Source organism: Nipponia nippon, unplaced genomic scaffold (genome assembly GCF_047370975.1).
Source record: "Nipponia nippon isolate SJK-2023a ecotype South Korea unplaced genomic scaffold, ASM4737097v1 scaffold_18, whole genome shotgun sequence".
In the NCBI taxonomy this organism is placed as follows: domain Eukaryota; kingdom Metazoa; phylum Chordata; class Aves; order Pelecaniformes; family Threskiornithidae; genus Nipponia; species Nipponia nippon.
This window is the reverse complement of record NW_028262334.1, coordinates 5,129,318-5,151,961: the sequence shown is the minus strand read 5'-3', so window position 1 is coordinate 5,151,961 and position 22,644 is coordinate 5,129,318. Positions and strand designations below refer to the sequence as shown.

General features: G+C 42.2%; 1 protein-coding gene across 2 annotated transcripts in view; it reads right to left on the bottom strand.

The window, feature by feature from the left end:
- The window catches only part of TMEM132B (transmembrane protein 132B), a 257,005-nt gene that overhangs the window by 30,167 nt on the left and 204,194 nt on the right, over positions 1-22,644 (bottom strand). For both annotated transcript variants that reach the window (XM_087754474.1, XM_087754475.1), the window contains one exon: positions 16,337-16,480. In XM_087754474.1, coding sequence (XP_087610600.1) covers positions 16,337-16,480 — 144 coding nt within the window. The remainder of the gene's footprint in view (positions 1-16,336; positions 16,481-22,644) is intronic.

Below are 22,644 nucleotides of genomic sequence, written 5' to 3'. Positions count from 1 at the left end.
AGTCAATTTGTTGAGTTTATTGCCACTGTTACACACATAGTGCTACTGAATGCATGAAGATTTACACAATGTGTAAAAAAAAAAAAAAGGACAATACTTCCAGGTTGTGTCTGAAAAGGAACCGACTTCATTAAAAATGGAGCTTTGTTAAAAATCCCTAGAAAAAGGGCTAGGGAAAGTTAAAAATCCCTAGAAGAAGAGACAGGGAAAGCAAAATGGAAACAAACTAGCTAGGTAATGCAAACACAAAGCAGGTTGACAGCACTGGCAAATGTACCTGATGGAGCTGCACATGAGTTAGCCTGGATTTTGGTAAGAACGTATTACACGTCTACATGTATTATTAGATGTATTGCAGGCTCGGGTCAGTTAGCCCAAGATGAAGTCCTTGCCGTAGCCGTGACCCAAACTAGTTAGTTTAAAGTTAGCAGAGATTTTATATGATTTTTAGTCACACTGCCAGTCCCAAGTGGACTTACTCAGGGGGATGCGATTAGATGAACAACCAGAGCGGTGCAATCCAGATGTGAGGCATTTCAGGCACAAATACAGAAACTACTTTCACATGAAATCCTAGGTTGTTCTCTTACTTTCATCTCGTAGCTTGCTATAGCTACAAAAAAAAAAAAAAGTGACATACAGATTTCATTTTTTAATTAATGCATAATTTTGCTTTTGTACTATTGTTCTCTGGAGACGCTTCCTTCCCCACTCACACAAATTAAGCAGAGACAATGTGCTCCAGTGCTGTGACTGCCACATTTCTGCCCAGACAGAACACAAGTCCTGTGCAACTAATATGGCAATACCCTACCACAGGGTAACAGGTGCTGTACTGTGGTTTTATACTCTGTGAAAGTCAGCACTGAAGGCTCACTAGATTCTGCCTTTATTTTCTTTAAGAAATCCATGTTCCTGCTCTTCTTCACTGATCTGGGAGTTTTCTTAATACTGGCTTCTCAGCTGACATCATATGGATTTTTTTTTTTATTTTTTTTTTTACCATGCTTGTGCTCAAGTGCACTTTGGACGCTGCGATAGGATAGCTGTCATCTCCTCTTCTGTGTCTTCCTTTGCTATTTCATCCTGAAATCTTCAAATAGTTTCTTGCATTGATCTCCCCCTTCTGTGGCAAAGGAGGGCTTAGTGAAGTTTTGTTTGGGATTTTAACTACACCTGCTGCCAATAACCATACGTTTTTTCCTGTCCATTCACCTTATTCTCTGATAGGTTTCATATTCTTCCCTTTCAGCTGTTTCTTTCTGCTTTTTCTTTTCAGCTTTTCTTTCGTTTTTGTCCCTTTAAGCTTTTAAAGCTTATAGCTATGTGGCCTCCCCTATCTGTTTTATTTTCCACACGTAAAGACTTTCAAAAAGTGCTTAAGAGAGTGAGAGCCCCACATCCTTATGTTGGTGATGAGTGCCTGAGATGACCCTTTTGAGACATTTGAGAGCTGGACAGTCAGCGTCTCAAAGCCAAAAGGCTTGCTACACTTGCACAGCAGCCTGCGATCCAGTGGGATACACAGCCACAAGGGAGGTGTCTCCCCCTGTGCCTGAGGAAATTTCAACACCTAAGGAAGGGTTATCAAAACCATCTTTAAAAGATGAGCTCTCGAGCTTCTAGTGTAACTGGAACCTCTCCCGCAAATCTCCTGTCTTGCTAGGGGATGTCTGACCCCTGAGCAGCAGGGGGGCAGGTTCACGATGCTCCTGTGTCCCTTGCCTGCGCTACTCAGGCAGCCGGGCTTACAACATCCCAGCTCGGAGCTCTGCCTGCAGACACGCTGGAGAGAGAACACGTTCCTGGGCATGCACTGGTCTTTGACAAAGCCAAAAGAGTCTTTCCGTCGAAATCACTTTGGCCAGTGTGGCAGGTACCAGGGACTATCGTATGTCCAGTTTATTTTCTGTTTGCTAAAGGATAACATGAAAAAGGACACACGGCTTCTCACCACTAACGTGGCCCTTAAATGTAAATACTCCAAACTTTCAAGGAGGGGAGAGCTCATGAGTTTAAAGGAAATTATTTCTGCCTGCCAATAATCTCATCTTTATAGCATGACATCCCCCTGCAGCAGGCATCTCTAAAGTCAGTTTGTGGCTACCAGAGCTATTAGGTTCGTTTACTGAAATAACTCCATTAAACTTTCATGTTTTATGCAGGTCATAGATGTAGTCCTATTGATTTAACTCGAAAGAGCACCCTTTTTTGTGGTAGTAAGATGTTTGCTTTTCTATACTTTGCTGCCTTCCTTGTTGCCTAACATGACAGCCTCTGCAGCTGGTGGTAGGTCACCAGTTTTCAGTGAACTCATGTTCCATGCAGGGCATTTGCGCTTATTGATTCACCATTAAGGACTGTTCTTGTGCAGATATATTCTGCCTTGCTAATCTTTAGCCCATTTGATGTCTAGCAACGCATTCAGGTTCAAGGGGATTATTCAGCCAAGATTTTGTTCAAACTAGCGTAACCAAAACACACTTCTGGTTTCCTGTGCTGCTCAAGATGCTGCTATCTAGAAAACACACTTGCACTGAGGCTTGCATCTCCCATGCTTTTCAGTACCTGAAAGGCACTGCCAGAGTCTTCAGCGGCCATGCAAAAGGTTTGGTACGAAGGGTGAATTTCTTACGAGGTAGAAAGGCCAACTCAGCTGACGACCGTTGGATAGCACTAGTGGAGATCTCTGCCTTCCGGAGAGCCGCACTGTGGCTGGAGCTGCAGCAGAGGGGTTAGGCAAGGTTGCACCACTGTCCTGCACTGAGTTAGGGAGCTGGCAAGGGATGAGCTGCTCCGGTCAGATTCCTGCTTTTCACAATACCTTATATTTCTTTTCCTTAGTTCTTTTCTTGTCTTTCAGTCTCATCCTAACCTTTATTTATAATCACCTTCATTTTCAGGTACCTCTGGCTTTTCCCTGAGCTTCCTGCAGCTCTTTCTGAATTCCCAGTGACAGACAGAAAAATAATTATTTGAAAGAGAGGCAGGAGCAGCCACCTTCAAAATCTCTTCAGTCTCACTAAATAGGATCCCTGCCCATCCTGACCCACGGCCACAATGTCAGCAACCTTCTCCAGGGAGTCACGCTCCTGCACAAAGCCATCTGTATATTCTTCAAATGGGCCAAAGCTGGAGGCATTTTCTTACAAGAATTAAGGAGATCAAAGTTGGCAATAATATATTTTTCCTCAGCAAAATTAGTTACACAAGATGAAAATATCAATAATAACATAAGGCGATTAAACAAGCCACATTGTCAAGTTTGCTAAGAACAGAAGGTCTTAGCAAATGGCTGTCTACTAGACTTCAGACAACCATACTCACCACAACATTGTAAAAAACAAACAAGCTGTAACTTAAATAGTTATAGTTGCATGGTATCCACAGAGAATACCGGGAAACATCCATACATTGTGGGCGTTTGCTTTGTTAAACAAATAGCACAAAAGGGAAGCCTCCCAGTATCTCAGCTCTCCACTGTAACGGTGCTGGCTGCATCTTCCCCATCTCACCACGGTTAAGTGCAATTATTCAGGATCCAGCTGCACCCATGTGGTTTCCTCCCAGTGTTACATTGCACAAAGAGACCAAAAGCCATCCCCGGACCTCCGCAGGAGGAGGCTGACACAGGAGGTATTGCAGGACAGGCTATAAGGAGGAGAGACACAACTCTGGCAGCCTGCTCTAAGAAAAACGCATCCCTGTATTTGCAGCCGCGGTTTCCCTTCTACCCTTTATTTGCTTCAGTGTTACCGTGTCCTCGCTTATGGTACCCAGGTCCTGATCTTCACTCAGTAATTTTGCAAATGTTTGCTCGGCATTTATAGTGTACTAAATGTGCTTAAAAACACAGCAATGAAGGCTTTACTCCAAGGAAGGATTTTCTCATTTTACACTGATAATCTCTCATGCTAAACTCACTACAGGTTGGGGAAATCTATAAGGCTACAGCTTCTGTGTGGCAGGGACTATTTAAGTCTGCAGTTTTCCAGTATTGGTGTATTGAAATCTTTTATTTGTGGGGTGGCAATAAAAGATGTGGAGAGAAAATCTCCCCTGGCAACACGTACTCTTGAAAGGCCCTTTCAAAGCAAACATTCCAGCAGTGAGAAATACTTCAGCACGCTGCGTTCCCGTCTTCTTCCTTCCCTCCCCGCCTCCCCAGCCTATGCTCTTAGTATCGGAATAATAAATTTCTTTGTGCCCCATCTTACAAAACTGTTTCACATCACCTTCATGCACTTGGCTGGGGAAGACCTCCAATCAAAGGTTATATTCTTTCACACAGCGCTATCAGCATTTCATGTTTCTTTGTAGCCAAGAGTTATCAGCTGGCCATATAGCACTCAGTTTTGGGGAAAAAAAAATAATCGTTGTATTCTGAAATACTGATTGCATCAAATGGAAACTAGATTGGAAGACAGTAATCACGCTGCGCTCAGGCGATTAAAAACTCACTTGGAAAATTGGCACTTGCTGAGCCTCTATAGAAAGAAATGAATTAAGAAGAAAAACAATAAGGAAGGGCATACATTAATTTTGCTCCGTGGTGGATAATGTTGAGTGTAAGAGATCTAAGGAAGGGCTGTGTGTCTTAAGGATTTTCTCTTACGTTTTCAGAAGAAAACCTGAGAGCCATTGGAGAGGGGTTGCAAATTAAATCCCAACACTAATCTCAGAAGCAGCAATTGGAAAAGAGCAAATAAATAAAGCATATAAATAGGAGACAGCATTTCCTGCTAGGAACTTATCATTTCTGACAATGCATCTCAAACAAAGAACCCCTTGCCGGCACTTGGGCTGGGCAATCTCCATTCTCTGTTCCCTGGGTAATGTCATTCCCCTCCTCGCTGCTAAGCTGCACTGGATATTTGTACAAGTAACTCAATAAAGGATTACCTCCTAGAATGTCTATATTGTAGCCAGCCCTGTGCAACCCTTGTTCAGCTGCCAGATCTGTAGGGCAGGCACTGTGTCCACACCACTTTTATACAGGGCTGAGTACATTGTCAGCACTCCGCAAATAATGAATGCGTGCAACTCAAATAAACGCCCAAATCTTCTTCAATGAAGTATACATGCATTTTACAGCCTTTTCTTGACACTTGCAAGAGTTCGTGTATGTCTGCTTATTATTCCCCTGTTTATTACAGTACATCCTTTTCTCTGGCTCATGACAGATTGTGGACCCGGGCTCATGTTTAAGGGAGGTTGCGTTCTCCAGCCCAGGGCAGGACTGTGTTGCTCAGTCCGTAGGACATCACAGGTGCTCTCCAGCAGGAGCAGGCTGGAATTCCCTTTGGAGGAGCTGCAGAGTACGTTAGCTGCTGACTACGTGCTGCTAAAATGTATTTTTACAGTATTGGAAGGCCGTATCCTGCAATGCTTCTCATATGAGTAGTCCTTACTCTCATTCAGCAAATGGGGCTATTTGCGCAATTATTATGGGAGCAAAACCAGAACAGGGGTGAACATTATAGTATCCGTAATGTATATCACATGGATTTTATACACAGGGATACATACATCTATATATAGCACAGATCTGTCTGACTTTGCCATCTTTGCAGTGTTAACTCATTCACTGGTCAGTGCATACCTGCAAGCTCTGACTTTCCCGTTTTGAGTGGATGGACCAAAGCAGAGCATTTCCCCTCTAAAAGTGCCGGTTGTGTTTGCGCAGCCTGCCTCCCACCGAGCCAAACCACCCGCACGCATCGGTCACGCTGTGGACACCGTGCCTCCCTGGGCTAATTACAAACGCTGGGTCTCGGGACGTCTCCCACCCGGACGTGTCACCCAGCGAACCCGTCAGTCACTGCCAGAGACCGTTTCTCTGGGCACGTTTTGAAAAGCAGAGCTGGTGCCCCGCAGTTGCACCCCCATTTCAGACCCCTGGTCGGCGGTACCCTGTCCCGCCTGGCGGGGAGCCCATCCTTCCCACAGCTCCAGAGGCCAGGTCGGATTAGAGCAGTGGGGGTGGAGGGATTCACTGTGCTGCCTGTGGCATGACAGAATAAACCAAGTTTGTAAAAATGCCTGTTGGAGGCTGTATTTTAAAAACGTGGCAAAGAAAAGTGGGTGTAGAGGCTAAGAAAATGCAGAAGAATGTCAGAAAAGGAGTAGACTCTGCTACAGCAAAGGCTTTGTTTTAGTTGTCTACCGACCACAGACACCATGTCTGTCCATATATATATATATATATGAGAAGGGCATTTACATGCACTCCCCTGCATATATCTATTAATTTCTATACATATATGTATCTATACATATGGCCTTATATGCACGAGTATTTTATTGCCTCACAGTTTGCTGAGGGAATCTGGTTTTGTACCACATGTGTGCTGTTGAATCTAAACTGCCATACTTTTTAAACAAAGCCAAGTTTTTGCCATACAGTTGTGAATGGATCTGTACCACACGTAAAATGACAATGTCGCCCAGCTGTCTGGAACAGAAGTACGAAGGTGACTGAAGTTCCCGTTTGTATTCCAGGGCCTGGGCTCTAGGAGCTGGCGTTATCAGTGCCAGCCCCGGTAGCTGTTTGACCACTGACTATTTTAACAGAAACACACGAGCAATATGCTTGCTTGTTCTAGAATCGCGGAGCACTTCCAGTGCTTTTCCTCAGGAGAAATTAATCAAAGGAGTAAAATTAAACAACCTAATATTAACAAAACAGTGATTGATTTTCACACTGAATTCAGTGGAAAGCTGCTTAATTCCCCAGCCGAGCGTCACAGAATTCCAAATCTGCCTCACTGAGGAGCTGTAAAATGTAGAGGTGATGGATTTGGTTTCTATTTCCTATTGAACAAATGCAAACTTTAAAGTTTTAATCACTGCGTGACACAATTTCTTTAAAGACATACCTGCACCATGCTCCAACAGCCTGACTCGACTCACAAAGCAACTCTGTACCTCTCCAGCAATTAAAGGGAGTCTTTGATGGGGGAGTGAGTATTTCAGTACAGTGACATTAGGATAAATCAGACGTTAAGAATCCGCACCACAAACCAGAATGCTAAACCCTGCCATTTATTTAACCCCGAAGCCACTGTTCCCACTGAAGCCGATGGGCACTCTCACTAGAGTGCACAACAAACTGGAAGAAGAGAAAAGCCACACCCCAGTGCGTTATCTTCATGCAAATAGCAAAAGAAATACCATTTGTAACTTCACTTTGTTCTTTCATCCTTATTTAATGAGTTTTCCAACTCGTTAATCCAGTATGTATTCTTTAAGGCTGGGTTTTCCCCATCCCCCTCAAAATCCCAGATACACCCCAATCCTGATGTACAAAGGTACAGATCTGCCTAGCTACGTGTTATTTCTCCTCCTGTTGCTGTTCCTATGAAGGAAATCAAAATAGTTTTCCTTCTGATTTCCAATTCTGTATGATGAGAATGCAAAAATATTAATAATTAAAAACATAGCAAGAACAAAAATGCCTTCTACCACAGAGGAGAAAGGGGGCTGGTTGCTGTCAATGGTAGGTGCTTTTTATGTCAAATAAATTAACTGCACTTCAGAATGACGGTGGTGTGTCAGCCTTGTCATCCCCATCCTCAACTCCAATTACGTATCTCAAGGGAATGCATCTCAGAACACATTACTAAAACACAGGTGTGGGTAAGTTAAACCACTAAAACATACACTCAAGCTGCATTCAAAATCCGACCGTGTCCCCCAGAGCCAGGGGATCGCACCGGTTTGGTTGCTGACCGTACCGATCGCTGCCGAGCTGCCTCAGCACAAAGTTCTCTGGAAATAAAGCCTGTTTGTGGGTTGAAGGATTCAGCATTGCATTTTTGGTGCCCAAAACACAATTGTTTACTTAAAATGGGATGCTATGCCATCCAGAAAGCATCATTTGCTGCCCAATCCCACTTCTCTCAACTACCACATCAGTGAAGAGGGCGGAAGATAAAGACTTTGTTCTCATCCCGTAGCTGACAGCTAATGGCTGTTTCAGCTTTCACATGGAGCAGATTTTGCCCTGTGGAACACCTCTGTCACTCCAATGCCTTTCACACAGTTGCATGACTTTAGCAGAGAGCACGTTTTGGCCCCAGGGGTTCTGATGACAGTGGGAATCTGAATTAATTTGCCCAGCCAGAATGATAGTTCAAGAGGTATAAAAGCCTCGGAATCCGTGAGGTTTTTGCATCCGCAATTAAAATATTTAAATGGCCAGCTGCATTAAAGTTTATAAAGCAGAGTTAATTTCCTAGAGAACTTGGAGAAAAAGCCTCCACAAGTTTGTCATTTTCTCCCGACAACAGCTACGTATTGCTGCATTTGCTTTTGTGGAGCCTGGACCGAGTTGTTTACCCTGTGCATCTCTTAGTATAAAATATTCAGAGTTTATCCTAAGCAATATCGCAGTTCAGGCTAATGATTGTTTCCCAGGACTGGAATCCATGCCCTTTGCATTTCTGCTCTCTGAGCAGCCAAATGCTAAGCCATAGAATTGTTTTCTTCCTCTGAAGCAGCAGCTGGTCCCTTGGAAGACACCATAAGCATCTCTGCCGAAATCTGTGTAATTGCACATGTCGGCATGGTCTGTTCTTAACGGATCCTCTCCCAGACAAAACACTGTTTTCTCAAGCTGGCTTTGAAGACTGTGTGTGTTTAAAAATAGCTTCAGGAAGATACACACATATATTTTGCTATAAACTGTGTACAATGTGTACTGTGTACAGAATATTAATTCTTCAATATGTGATTTTGTGAGATTGCCTCATTGGCTTCTTTATTGCTATACATGGAGCTGTTTTGTGTGCAAATATGATTCTAGACCCAAAGTTTTAGCTTGGCACAATCACAAAACAATATAGATTTCAACCTGTTGCTGTGTAACAAGAGTGGTTTTTAAGATAAATCTTTAATATGCAGTAAGTGGCTATGTTACTCTTTTCTGATCATACTTTGTCTAGCTAGAAAACTCATTAGCAGAATCTGCTGACCTGAATGTCAGAACCTCTGATATTTCAACAAAAAGCAAAATCCTTAATTCAACAGTCGACATATTGCAGAGAGATCTGCCGTACTCTCCTGCCTCTCTTATGACTCATAAAGATGAACTTTGTATGGGGGAAGGGAGGTGGGGGGTTTTGGCCAAAATAACTAGAAATCCTAAGAAGCTCCAAGTTCGATGAATTGCAAGCCGCTCAATGATATTTAATTATTGCTCTAACTTAGGCATACCTGTCTACAGATACAAAAGACAAGATGCACAGTCTTCAACAGGTTTCTTGCCAATAAACCCTACTGGGGCAGGAGTATCCTTGTCATCACCGTGCCGCTACTGAGACAGAGCGCAGCAGCTTCACAGAGGAGGTCTGGAGTAAAGCAGAGAGGTAAACCAGAACTTCTCAGTCCCAAGCAGGATCCTCACCTCCTAAGTAATCCTTCTGTTTGGCTGAGGAATGCTTCACTGCCGTAAACCTCTTGCCACTGCCAGGCACCAGGGGAGTCATTATTGAGGGGCTTTGTAATGGACTGCAGAGCCTGTTACTTCCCAGCTCCCAAAGACGGATGAAGAGGAAGCTGACAGTGACTCGAGGTTGTTAACAGCTATTTCACGGAGCTGATGATACTGACTCACTGGCACTAATCAGGTGAGATTAAAAGGACAGCATGGACAGGGAGACGGACTCACCAAATTAAACATTCACACTTCAAAAGCTTTCTAGTTGAACAGCTGCCTGCTGCAGCCCCGACCTGTCCCCTGTTCTGGGGCAAGACAGAGTGGTTAAGCCTCCAGGGCTGTCAATCTTGAACCATTCAGAAGCACTGAAGAAAAAAATCACTTAAAAAATAAGATCTAGTTCAAAATGAATTGTGTAATAAACCACCTGGCACCCAAGTAAATCCATCATATAAACAAGTAGAGAGTATTTTCACTGCTTCCAGAAAGTGTTTGGACTCCTGGAGTGAGCTAATTTCTGTGCAAGTGACCACAAAATAAACCTCTTGGGTAATGTAGTGATAGGTACTCAAAAATATGATAGATGGAGAGATAAGATTACCTCCACTTTATGTACATGCACATTACAGTCTTGATCACATACTTTAATGGCAAAGCAGCTGCAGAACTTGCATATTACAAGCTCTGGCTTTGTTTTCAGAGCTCCTGCATAAATAGTTGTATTTAAAAGCTCCAAGCAGGTGCTTCTTTCTGTAAATTGTCCTAAGAATGTGCTGTGAGCCTGCAGCAAGGAATTGTTCCCAAAAATTCAGTATCATCTAAATTGGAGAACTTCGTTATCCTTCCCTTTCTCTTGTTCTTTTTCCCCCTGGTTCCTTGTAGCAGTTACTGTGCTGGGGTTAGGGATCAGTGTGCCCAGGGCTGTTGATAAAGGTCCTCAGTTCCTCATCTGCTTTTTGTCTGGAAGAGGGAAGAACCTTCCTCAGATTCAAACTATTTCAGCTATTACCTTTCCTGCCCTTCTTACACTATTTTTACTGCACATTAGATAAAGCCTAGCTGACTGCTGCTAGGAAAATTAGGTCTTCTATTGTTTTAACATTAATTATGGAGAGTTCAAGATAAGGTTTGTGTTAGAAAAGTAGGGGGTAGGAGTGGTTTGAATTTTACTTTCATTATAATTAGACAGGAAATTATGAAAAGGTGAAAAATAATTCATTGAAATGCTTTCCTCTAGCAAGCTAACAAGAAAAGTGCATTCTCGCACAGACGGAGTTCATGGTATATTATCGAAGCACCATTGTTCTTAATGTATGCCTCTGCCTGGGCACATTGAGCCTGTTTCTATTGCACGTAACATGTGGGCAGATAGGGGCAGGATGAGGCCCTCTGACTCCCTTCCGTTCCATTGAGGGCCTTTTCTGTTACAAAAAAATTAGGCTAAATTAGTCCATGGTGTAACTCCATGGAAGCCATTTGAATTACTGCAGAGATTAATTTGAACCATCAGTCACTTTCTGCGTAACTTGCAAAGGACATGAAAGTATGACTAATGTAAGAATGAATTAATTGGGCAGCTGTCTCCCTTTCATTTGTACACTACTGAGACAAACATTTGGAATAAGAAGCTGTCCTCATTATAATTTCCTTCCTTGATGCTGCCTTGTGGGTGATGTTTATGACTACCATGTAACTACAATGTTTTCAGAATTTTTCTTCATGTGAAATTCAGGTTCAGGCTTTTAAAGGCACTTTTAGAGGGAGGAAAAAGGAGTGCATGGACCTTGCTTGGAGCTTCTAAGCAGCTGTAAAGACTGACTGTGCCAAAGCCCCTCAGGTTAGACTTCCCTCTGTAAGGGGGAACCATCTCAAGGTGTTCCCTCCATCGCTGATGTTGGTCTAACTCTTTTATTTCCCTCCAGCTATGGCTCAAAGGCCAGTCGGGAGCAAGTGAAACCCACTCTAACAGGCCAGCAAAACTTGAGCAGTACTTCTACTTCCCGGCAGGATGGATGAGCAAAGGAGGTCCTTGCCATGGTACAACTGCTTTAATCTTTTTCTTCAAGGCTTTTTTCCCCCACCTGTGTGAATACTGAGGCCCCGTGGTTCAGTATACATATAGAAAGGTTCGTCCCACCATGCCTACAGCTCCTTTCTCTCTCGGTGTATTGCCCATCACCAGAGTAGCTGAATAATTCGTGCATACATTCTATCAAGTTTCCACCACTTCTTTCTTTTCAGCTTCACAACCCTATTTAGCTGTGGTGTGCAGAAAAAGCGGGACACTGTGAGAGAAGTCCTTCGAGTCCGTGGCAGAAGACCGCTGAAGTTAATGAGACTCTAGTGGAGATAAGGATTTTGTCCATTCAGAGTCAACAGTAGCTTCAGAAACTACCTAAGTGTCGTGGTTTAACGCCAGTCGGCAACTGAGCACCACAGAGCCGCTCGCTCACCCACTGTGAGTGATGTGTGTAACATCAGTGCGTTATCAACATTATTCTCATACTAAATCCAAAACACAGCACTATACCAGCCACTAGGAAGAAAATTAACTCTATCCCAGCCGAAACCAGGACAATAAGGCAGGCTGAGGCTGGGAAAAGGATGTATTTCTCCACCTTGTTTGCAGATAAGGAAGCGAGATTCCAAGGGGAATAAGTGATTTACCCACAGTCACACAGGAAATCAGCAAGAGATATGGAAATTAATGCTGAGAAGCATTTCACTGCCTTAATCATAAAGCCAATCTTTTCCCTCAAATGCCAACAGCATTAAATGTTCCTTTCCAATAATGGAATAAGCATAAGAGTTTCACTGACTTACAGTAATGTTTCCACCAAAAATTTTTAGAGGGTAGGCAGAGCAAGTTAAAATGGTTGGTCAGTATTACAGCCTGCGTCCAACTGTAGGGACCAGCAATTGTAGGGACCTGGGACTGTAGCTGAACTGCGCAAGTTTACCTGTGAGAGTCCTTTCAGGATCAAGTCACGCTAAGGCTGGAAAATGCAAGGTCAAAAAGTAATAGGTGTGTTTCATTATATTTACCACTAATTAGGTAGGCTTTGAAAAATGTGGACTGAAATATTCTCTTGCTGGGAAGCTATTAAACTGTGAGACTAAGGGAATATATGGCTTAAATAGGAAAGATTCACATCTCCTGCCTACAAATAAATCACTTGTACATCATCTATCTATTTGACCATCTCTGAGTAGTATTTATATCAAGGTAGTATCTAGGTAGCTGCCCAGAGAAGCACGTTTTGTATAAATACATAATAACTTGGGCCAAGGTCTGTTTTTATTTAAACTAGCTTCAATTCATTGTGTCTTAATTGAAAATAATGGTGTTACAGCATTGATCAAAGAATTGTCTCATTAATTGTCTATTAAATCATTAGCTATTAAACAGAAACAAGAGGTCAAGAATGCAACACTCTCTGTTCTGCCCAAAAGAATATGAATATCTCTCCAATTACAAAGAAACAATAAAGGCAGAATTAACAGTGAAAAGAAGCTTAAGATTAGGCAATTACATCCAAAATGCCTGACGACTCTTATTAGAGGGTTTAGTAGTACCACCTATATAGAAAAGGCAACACAAATTTGGAAGCAAAATCAATATCGGCTTTACCGAAGGGGCTTGTAAAGGGAATATGCATTTTTCTGAAAAAATAGATGCACATAAACCCTGTACTAAATTTTAACTCAGCTAATTAATCGTTATGGATTCAATCTTGCAACCAATACACGTATTTCCAGTTAAAACATTATGCCTGAACAGCATTCAGTCTGAGAGCACCTCTCAGTAATTTGTGATTGAAATCCATTATAAGGATGCTGCAATTTTCACAAAAATAACATTACTCCCATTTTATATGACCAGGATGAGGCAAGATGAACTCAGTGAAGCCCACATTCAGACCTCTTGGTTTTGTTCATTAAGTCAATATATTAGAGTTGGGTGCCAGGTCTGGGAAAGAGTCCCAGAGGCATTCTCTTCTGTCAGTGATTTGATACCCAAATAATTTCACAGAGCAGTCAAATGAAGACCTGATTTATACCCAACTTAGTCACTACCAAAAAAAAGGGGGAATTATAGTGCAAATCTTGTAGAACCTGTGCAGAATTTTGGCCTGTGTTTTGGTCTGCTCTATCCAGGCCACTGAAAGGAACGGGAGGACACTCATCAACTTGAAGGTGCTTTGGAGCAGATCTAATTCCACCTAGAAATACAACCCATTTTGAAGAAGCAAGAAAGGAAGATGGTCAAAGGGCAAGAGCTTTGCTTTCTGGAAGTGTATAAATCCACAACTGCAACTGGAAATCTTGTCTCTGCTCACAGAGGTCATGTCAAGTCTTATTTAGTTCCCAGCTTCAGTGGACCTTTTAAATTTGGGAACCAGAACAACCTCATGCCCAGCTTTGACAGGATATCCATATGGACATCTGCTGAATGAACTAAATGGACTTTAAACAGGCAGTGTTTTGAAATGCAACATCTCCCTGACATCTGCAGATACTAATTCTATTAGTGGAAGAGGAATAGGAATCCTTTTCCTGACCTTTTCCTATCTGGTTCAGTCCAGTATTCTCTAACTACAGCAAGTCCTAGAAATACTAGAAACTAAATTAACAGAAAAAGGAGTCCACATACACCATCTTTTAGATCTGGATCCAGTTTTCTGAAGTGCAAAGAAAAGACAGTCTCAGCAATATGTTAATGATATATAACTTGGTGCTTGAGTTTATAATATGAACAATTCATTGTGAACTGATAAATAATAGCCACTAACCAGATAATAGCTGTATGGTATGCAGCAAAAAAAGAATAGCAAAATTTATCAAGAGAGTCTGTTCCTTTGACAATTAAGTTAGTCATAAACAAAGATATTCGTTTATGTTCCTTCTGGTAAGGACTTTCAAGGAAATGTGGTTTCCAGAAAATGTGATTTTTTTTCTTTCCCCATCTGATATATAAGGGAAAATACAGAAGCCAGAGCACAGACTCAAGAGACCTATCCCATCACTGGCTCACGCTAAACATTGGAACAGTCACTTTCATGAAAAGAGGCTATTACACTGATGTCCTTTGCAAAATGCTTTGAGGTCTGAAAACTGCTAGGCATTGTTATGGTATAACTAAGCCCCAAGCTATCAACTTCTCTGAGGATACAGTGGCACACATGCCTCTGCCCAGTAACTTGAATCTTATTTATGGATGATTTGCTTTCATGTTAAATGAAGATAAATCTTAATGGAAAAAGTTGGAAGCAAGTAGAGGTTGCCTGCCTAAGGCTTTTGCCCAAACCCATCTTGCCTTTCCTATAGCAACCTAGGATCAAATGGATGTCATCTTTCACCTACCTATTGGTCTCAGAAAGAGGAAATATCTACAAAATGTACAATTGCACTGCAAGCTCTTTAACTGCAAAGGAACGTCTTTGTTGTTAGACCTAAAATGTAATGAAATTTTGTTTGGTTTAGAGAATGTAATTTATTCCAAAAATTGGTAACAAGCTTATTCAGAGTTGTCAAAAATAAGGTGAATTTTTTGTTCCAGCATATCGTCTTCAAAATAAATAGCTTTGCTCTGTGCAATTTTTTATCCAGCTAAAGAACGTGAAAATTTATCTGACGAACTACAAGCTACCTGTTAAGACCTTTGCAGTCTTATCTACAAAGAGGTTATAATAATAGGTTCAAAGCACACAGGTAAAGGATGTGGGTTTCCAATGCAATCTGAAGAAAACTTAGAGAAGTGCTCAGGTCTGGAATATATTCACACATGATACAACTGATAGCTGGAATATGGGGAGGAACTTGCTTCTTGAAAGCTACAGAGAGAGTTTATCATAAGATCTACAGGTTACAGGATTACTATGTAAAAAGGATGACTATACTACCCTATTTTTATAGCATTTATATACAATACACTGCACTTTCCTGGAATTGAGACAAAGAAACTACCTTTCTAGGACTACTCTAAGAAATTCATAAATACTACACACACACCCCTCAAATAATTGTAGTCAATTCTTAAGTTCAGTTAAAACAAGAAAAAACACCCCCAAAACACATAATAAAACAAATAAACCTGTTAAAGATATTCGAAAGTACCTCTTTTATGCCTAAAAATAATAATGAGCTAAAAGCTGAAAGTCATGCAATGGTGTCAGAAGTCATGCACTCAATGTCTGGATACATTAATGCTATTTTCATCTCAATGTCAGGGAGGGAGAACCAGTTGAACATATTATTTTAAAAACAACAACAACAACAAAAAGCCAACAAAACCCACAACATTGTTTAAAAGCTCCCAGCTCTTGTTTTAAGAATTTTTGCAATATGGTTGTTATTTTCTATTCTCTGTCATGGTCCTCCAGATTTTGATACAGTTCAGTATCTTTACTTAAAAGAAATTCCTGACAGGTGATGCAGTCAGAAGCACGTAGGAAACCTTGCTGCACACTGTTACAATATACTGCATTATTACTATTGAATAATGGATGCAGAAAAGCCACACAAAAACAAAGATCCCTGTGTAGGGAGCTGATTTTTCCCAAGTGGGATGTATCAGACGACACGTTCTTTCTCACCAGCACTGGCTGGCCAGCGGAGACCAGGACTGCTCTTTCAGCATCCCTGGCCCTCTCTCCCATATGGAACACGCCAGCACAAATGGCGCCGCATCACTCTATGGAAACGCGCTAACCCTGCGTCACCTCTGGAGACCACTCTCCTCATCACACAGCGGAAACAACCCGCCACCGCAAAACAGCCATGACTGTAAAACAACTGGTTGATGTAAAATCCCCAATGTGAGCTAGGTCCCAATATGGTGGTGGTGGAGGAGAAAAGGGTGAAAACTCTGTTCTCCACCTCAGGTGGGTGCCTTACCTTTATGACGTCTTCATCAGCTGATTTGCATTCGGTGGAGTCCGAAACATCGACCACGGACCCATCCTCCTGCACGGCAACAACCTTGACTGGAACAGACACCGTTTTGCCTGTCAGAATGGCCGTGTTGAGGACTTCTGTGTCCTGTATGCACACAGACACAAACGAAGGATGGGCGTTAGAGAAACGTGAAGCCATGAGAACGCGCAGGGGTCAGACTGATGAACCAAAACCCTGCCTCTGGCAGGGATGATGGGGCAGAGGAGCGACCCTTGCACACACCCTTCCTGCGAGCTCCCTGCAGTCAATGTTTTAACAATTTTCTAAGCCAAAAGTTGCATCTGGACCATCAAGTTCTGGTTTTGACAAACACATGGATTTACTCTTTTTGAGCCCATTTACAGGTTTGGCTGCTGTGGCAATGAAATCTGTAACACAATTATGCGCGAAAGCACGTCTGCGGCTTGGCAGAACCACAGTGCTATTCGGGTGCGATCTCCAGAGGGTGTCAGCAACTCTCCCACCCCTTTGCCCCAAATCATGCCAGTGATTTGGGAGGTGATTATCAAGCATTACAGTAACAGCATTTCTTCCTTACTGTTCCAGCTAACAGTGTTGCAAGTTGACCATTTTCCCTTTTCAGGACATAAATACATGATGAGAAAAACTATGCATGAGGTAGGGTATTACAAACTAAGCAAGGCCATCCATATACAATTTTTTTAATCTTTCCCCATCAAAATCCCACCTAGAGATGTTTTACCACATTTATCTCTAATCCTGGTGAATTCACAGTGCTGCCACTCTAATGACTCCATTAACACAGCCTTCCTCTGTGTCTCGGTATGGCTGCAGTTTGATTAATTACTCCAAACGAGTTGCTACAGAGGTCCCTGCCTTGCGTAAGCAGGTACACAGACTGGAGGGGAACAGCCTCCGAAGGCCTACAGAGCAGCTTGTCTCTGCTTCAGCAGGGCTTACTGCAGGCCCAAAACTTGACACACATGCGGGGCAAGAACGATCTGTGCTTTCACAGAGATTCCGCTCAGCCTTCTCGAAAAGGCTGCAATAGGAAATACTGCTTTGAATCAAGCCAATTTTCATTTTTCAACTTCCGTAAAACTAATTGCTTGCCAGTTGGAAAAAAAAAGTTGCTTCCAACTAATCTAACTTTAAATTCCATTATTAGAATTGGTGGAAGAAGAAATGGATTTTAGTGAAAAATTTGATGGCAGCTTGCATAGGGAGATATATTCACTATCATTTGCTTCTGTCTGCTAGCTAGATTGATAGAAAATAATGGGCATTGACCACAAGCTAAGGACAGCTGGAGAAGACCAATAAATACTTGCAACTAAGATGTATTATTAATCAATATTCGGAAACTTCTACAAAAAGCACCCTGAATTAAATGAGTTGAAGTACTAATAACACTAGTGCCAGCTAACTAATATAGTCTACTAGAGCTTTATGGGCAGTCATGTTCCAGAAAAGCATTTAAGCATGTACTCGAGTCCATTTCTGTTCAGAACAGCACTAAAAGTATGTGCTCAACTTGACACTTAACTTCAATGTGATTTAAGCATGCGGTTAAGTGTTGTCCTGAATAGAGATGCTTTTCTGAATAATACCTCATGAAATAAATATACTGTCTTTGTTCTGTTCCCTGTGAGGCAGAAACCAGATGTTTTACACAGTAAATGACTGTCTAGTTTTTGTTTATGCTGAATGGGCTCATTTATAACCAGCTGCCATCCATGAGGGAGGGACACTGGGAAAGAGAAGTATGTGACAAAAATGGAAGTGTGAAAGAACAACGGTAAAACCTTTACAAAGACTGAGGTTTGAACAAAACTGAGAAGAAAATGCACTGCCAGGTGAAAGAAAACAATTAGATACACCTCAGGTGGAAAGAGGTTGTAGAAGACAGACAAAAAGAAATTGAGGGTGCTTCATCCACAACTATGTCAGAGAAGAGGTAGTTCGGTTTCACCAAACCAACAGCAAATATCCCATAAATCCTAAGCCATGAATCCAATATAAACATATGCCAGACATATGATGAAGACATTGTGGTCCTGTGTCAAAACACTCCCACGAAGCAGTTTGCCAGTATTTCTAAGCCATTCTTCCACAACAGTCAGTCTTCTTCAGTGCATTGGGGGAAACAGTATTTTTGCCAAGGTCACAAACAACGAACACGCGACTAATTCTACTTCCAAACCCGCCCCCTGTTAGCACAGATCTGTAACTCCTACATGGCAGGGGCAGCCGGCACTTGTATGCAATTACGGTCTGATCCAAAGCCCTACTGAGTCATAGATGAAAGGCTTCTTTTGACTTCGGTGGACTGGGAATCAGGTTCTCAACAGGCCTGAACTAATTTCCCCTTTGGTTTTTGCACTGTTTGTTGTATCACCCTCGTGTTGACCCTCATGTGTGACAAGGAACAAACAAAACCGCTAGCCTCCTTTTAACTCTAAGTGCTGCTTAGCTACCAAGCCGAAGTCAGACTTTGATGCTGTGAAGGATAATGCAAAGTTTATAAAGACATTTGCATTCCTTTTGTAAACTCCCTGTGAAGGTGAGCATGAGAGAAAAGGTCTTACAAGAGACACCTCGGGACCCCGCTATTTGTGGGTGCTCTGAGATATGCTCATCCTGCTCTTGACACAGGCACTGTCCTGAACCTTCCCTCCTTCCCAGCGTGTACAGGTACCCACCGTGCTAATTAGCTGGTGCTGCTTCACAAAAACGACGCTTCACTGCTAAGCAATTCTACTATATAAATCAATATTTCAGATGCCTGATGCCTGGATTGAGTGTTACACAAGTATAATAGGCTGTGGAAAGACCTTTTTAAGAGCTGGCCATTTATAGACTGAAAAAATATACTTCCTCTGAGGAAGAAATATGAAGGCCGAACTGAACTAATTGACTGTCCATTAGATTTATAAACAGACTATTTTTTTTAATGCATCTTCAACAAGTAATAGCATTTAATCTAGATTCTGTTAAGCTTGTTTTTTATTTCCATGGTAGGGTTTACTGCAGAAAAAAAGTCTTACTGAACTTGATACACCTGCATCTGAAATGTAGAGAGGAGTAATAATGTTGATTTACATAGGCAGGTCCTCCTGTGTGGCACAGCATCAGTGAAACATCTGGAACAACAGCCAGGGACCACCAGCACAAACCTCTAACTGCTGACCCTACAAGGTCCCAGGCGAAAAACCAGGAATCTCTTCCTATTTCTTTTGTCGAGGGTTTCAGCTGCGAGATACTGACAAAACCTTCAATTCAAGCAGCCCAGGTGGAAGCTACACTTCATATTGCAGGCTCTATCCCTGAATAATAATTACATGTGTGTTTATCTCCAGCTCCTTCTCTGTACCTGAATGCATTAGCACTTCAGCAGAGCTCTTCTTAATTACAACTGTAACCTGCTAATAGCGTTTCTTTGTTGTCTGAAGGAATCTACTTCTTATCCAGCCTAGGCTAAATTAAAATTTAATACAACATCAGGTCGCAACAGAACTAGGAAGCAAATGACAGCTGTTTAATTAAAACCTAAAGCTGATTAGATGGCACTACTGAGAGAAATACTCAAGAGGAAGAGCAGAAAACTACTGAAACTCAAGGCCAGGATAATGGCTTTATTTAAATATGAATAAACCCTGCGCACAGCCATAGTAAATGTTTGACAACTCATTGCTTTGGACAAATGGGGGGGAAATGTGAATGGGAGACGCGTCCAGAGTCAGGACAGAGCTGTGATTACCAACACTGCTGTTCCGTATGTATGTGACCACAAGCAGGGATTACTGAGGAATGACTACTATAGGTAGACACAAACCAGTTGAGGAACTCCAGGCACAAAGTTCCCAATAATTAGCCTTTAAACAACACCACGCCGACCTAAATCCTCCATAGGCACTTGACTCTATGGCAGCTCACCCAGCTACTGTGAGATGACATGACACAGTTTTCTCCCCTTCTTCTGGTTGAAAAATAAAGACATGGAGAAGTAGATAATGCATCTTACAAGAAACCGTCTCAGGAGCCAGGAGCTGGACACAGGTTTTCTAGACCCCAGCCCAAAGCCGCCAGCGCATCTTTCCTGCCCCTTTGGGAGCAGCCAGCATCCTTTCCATGAAGTCTGGCAGGGCACAAAAGCCCCACGCCGACTCAGTTTACTGTGACAGATATCATCCTTGTGCTTAATGCACAAGCTGGATGTGTTTTTTTAGAGGTTAACAAAACATGCTACAGTACAGTAAACCCAATAAACACTCAATTGTAAATCAGGAGGGAAACCTAAAGCCAACCCTATTCCACTGACAAATGCTACAGCTAAATGCCTTTTGGCATTTACTTGAAATGACTGTCTTTAGCGAAGAAGGCATACAGCTGAAACATTTGTCTGTAGAATTGCATTCCTTCATTATTATTTTTTTTCCCCAGAGTGTACCTCGCGAAAACACATTTGTAATATTAGAAGGAATCTTTAGGAACCAGTTCTCCTGCCTGGAAACAGCATCTCTTAAAAAATGTAAATTATAGGGCAGATTGTGACGTGTGGGCTGGGCGAGGGAAGGTTTTTTTATTTGATAAATTATTCACCACCTTTTTGTTCAGATCAAAGAGCAAGACAATATAAGTCCATTAAGCAAGCTTAATATATAAATTAGATGCTTTGCTGAAATTATTATAATCCAAAGCAATTCTGTACTTTTTCCCCCTCATAGCTGAATACCATTTTAGGTTTTCAATACATATTAATGAAGCCTGGTTGCTAGAAAGCTATTTATATTTTCCACCATTGTATCAGGTAAGATGTACCATTTTGTCACCCAATGCTGAGAATGAACAACTGGGATTATGTGTTTATGAAACATTACAAAACACAAACAGTCTTGCAAAGAGCTCACGTTGTTCTTTGACCCTTTTTCCTCCCTACGTTCATGCAGTGAGTCCACTTCATGCCCAGGAGCCAGACCCCACAGCAATGCTAGCAGGAATGCTGCCAGCTGCTTTGGCAGATGGCTGACCAGTCGTTATTCGCGGGCTGAGCTGGCAATCCTGCCTGCCCAGGACATCCCGCAAGTCTGCAGAGGCTGTGCATGTGAAAGGAGTTACACTACAAGTCCTAATAAAGGGCTGAACAACAGCTAATTCCTTCAAACATCATTTCAGTGGAGCCGCTCGTGGAATCAACTGTTTACCAAGTTTTCAGATGTCAGAGTGAGGCCTGAAGCGTAACCACGCGCGAGTCCTCCTGCCCTGACAAGCACACGCATTGCTAGAAGGTCAGTCCCACTCCCCTCCAACCTTCCTCTGTCTCCGGCTGTTTCCTCATTTCGGCTTCTCATCCAGCGTATCGTTATTAGGAGCGATCAGTTATGACAGACGGCAAATCACAAATACTGCAGGCTATCATGTCAAAGCTAAAGGTCATCCTTGATCTCCTTTGTTTACCTGTATAATAGCTTTACTTCATTTGGGATCTCAAAGGAAGAACAGGCAGGTGCATATATTCTGCAGGAGAAATTAATTAATGTAGATTGAACAGAGAGGTTCTTAATCACTGATTCTTACAGAACAATGTAAGCAGCGACTATTAGCCTAATTGAATATTGTTCTAGATGTATATTAGCGTGTGCTGCAAAAACAATTTGCTATAGCACAAAAAAGCATGATACAGAGACTCCAAAATGGAATCTTATTTCATAACTTGTCTTTTTGCCACAGATACGCTGAAGGAAGCTCTTATCTTAGCAGCGTGTACCTGGCACGCACGATCAGCCGGAGTGGTAATTCTGTCTTGGAGTTTGTGGAAACTAAAGCTGAGATTTATTCCATTTCCATGTTCTTTTATGAAGGAAATTCAGCTCATTTTGAGGTTTATGTAGGATGAATAAGCAAAACCTGCTGCTGAAGGTGAAACCTGATTAGAAGCACAGATACTGTCATATCTGTGACCTGAGGCAGTTTTATTTTATTTTTTATAACTCAGAATAGATCTGCCCCCATTAAGCAGAGGTTCAGAACGCAGCCTAGCGCACTTGGCAGAGGTAATTGCAACCTGTCAGGCAGCCTCCACCGTCTCCGCTAAGTACCAGTGCCTTCTGCATGAGCAAAAGACCTTTCCTGAGACTGGGCTCATGCTATTTCACTTCAGCCCATTATGTCCCAGTAGAGTTTCTTCTCCAAGCCTGCTGTGTTAAACATCATGACACCATTGCTCTGAAGTGCATGCTCAAGGTAGAATGAATGGGAAATTCTTACAGCTGGAGAGCAACTATTGC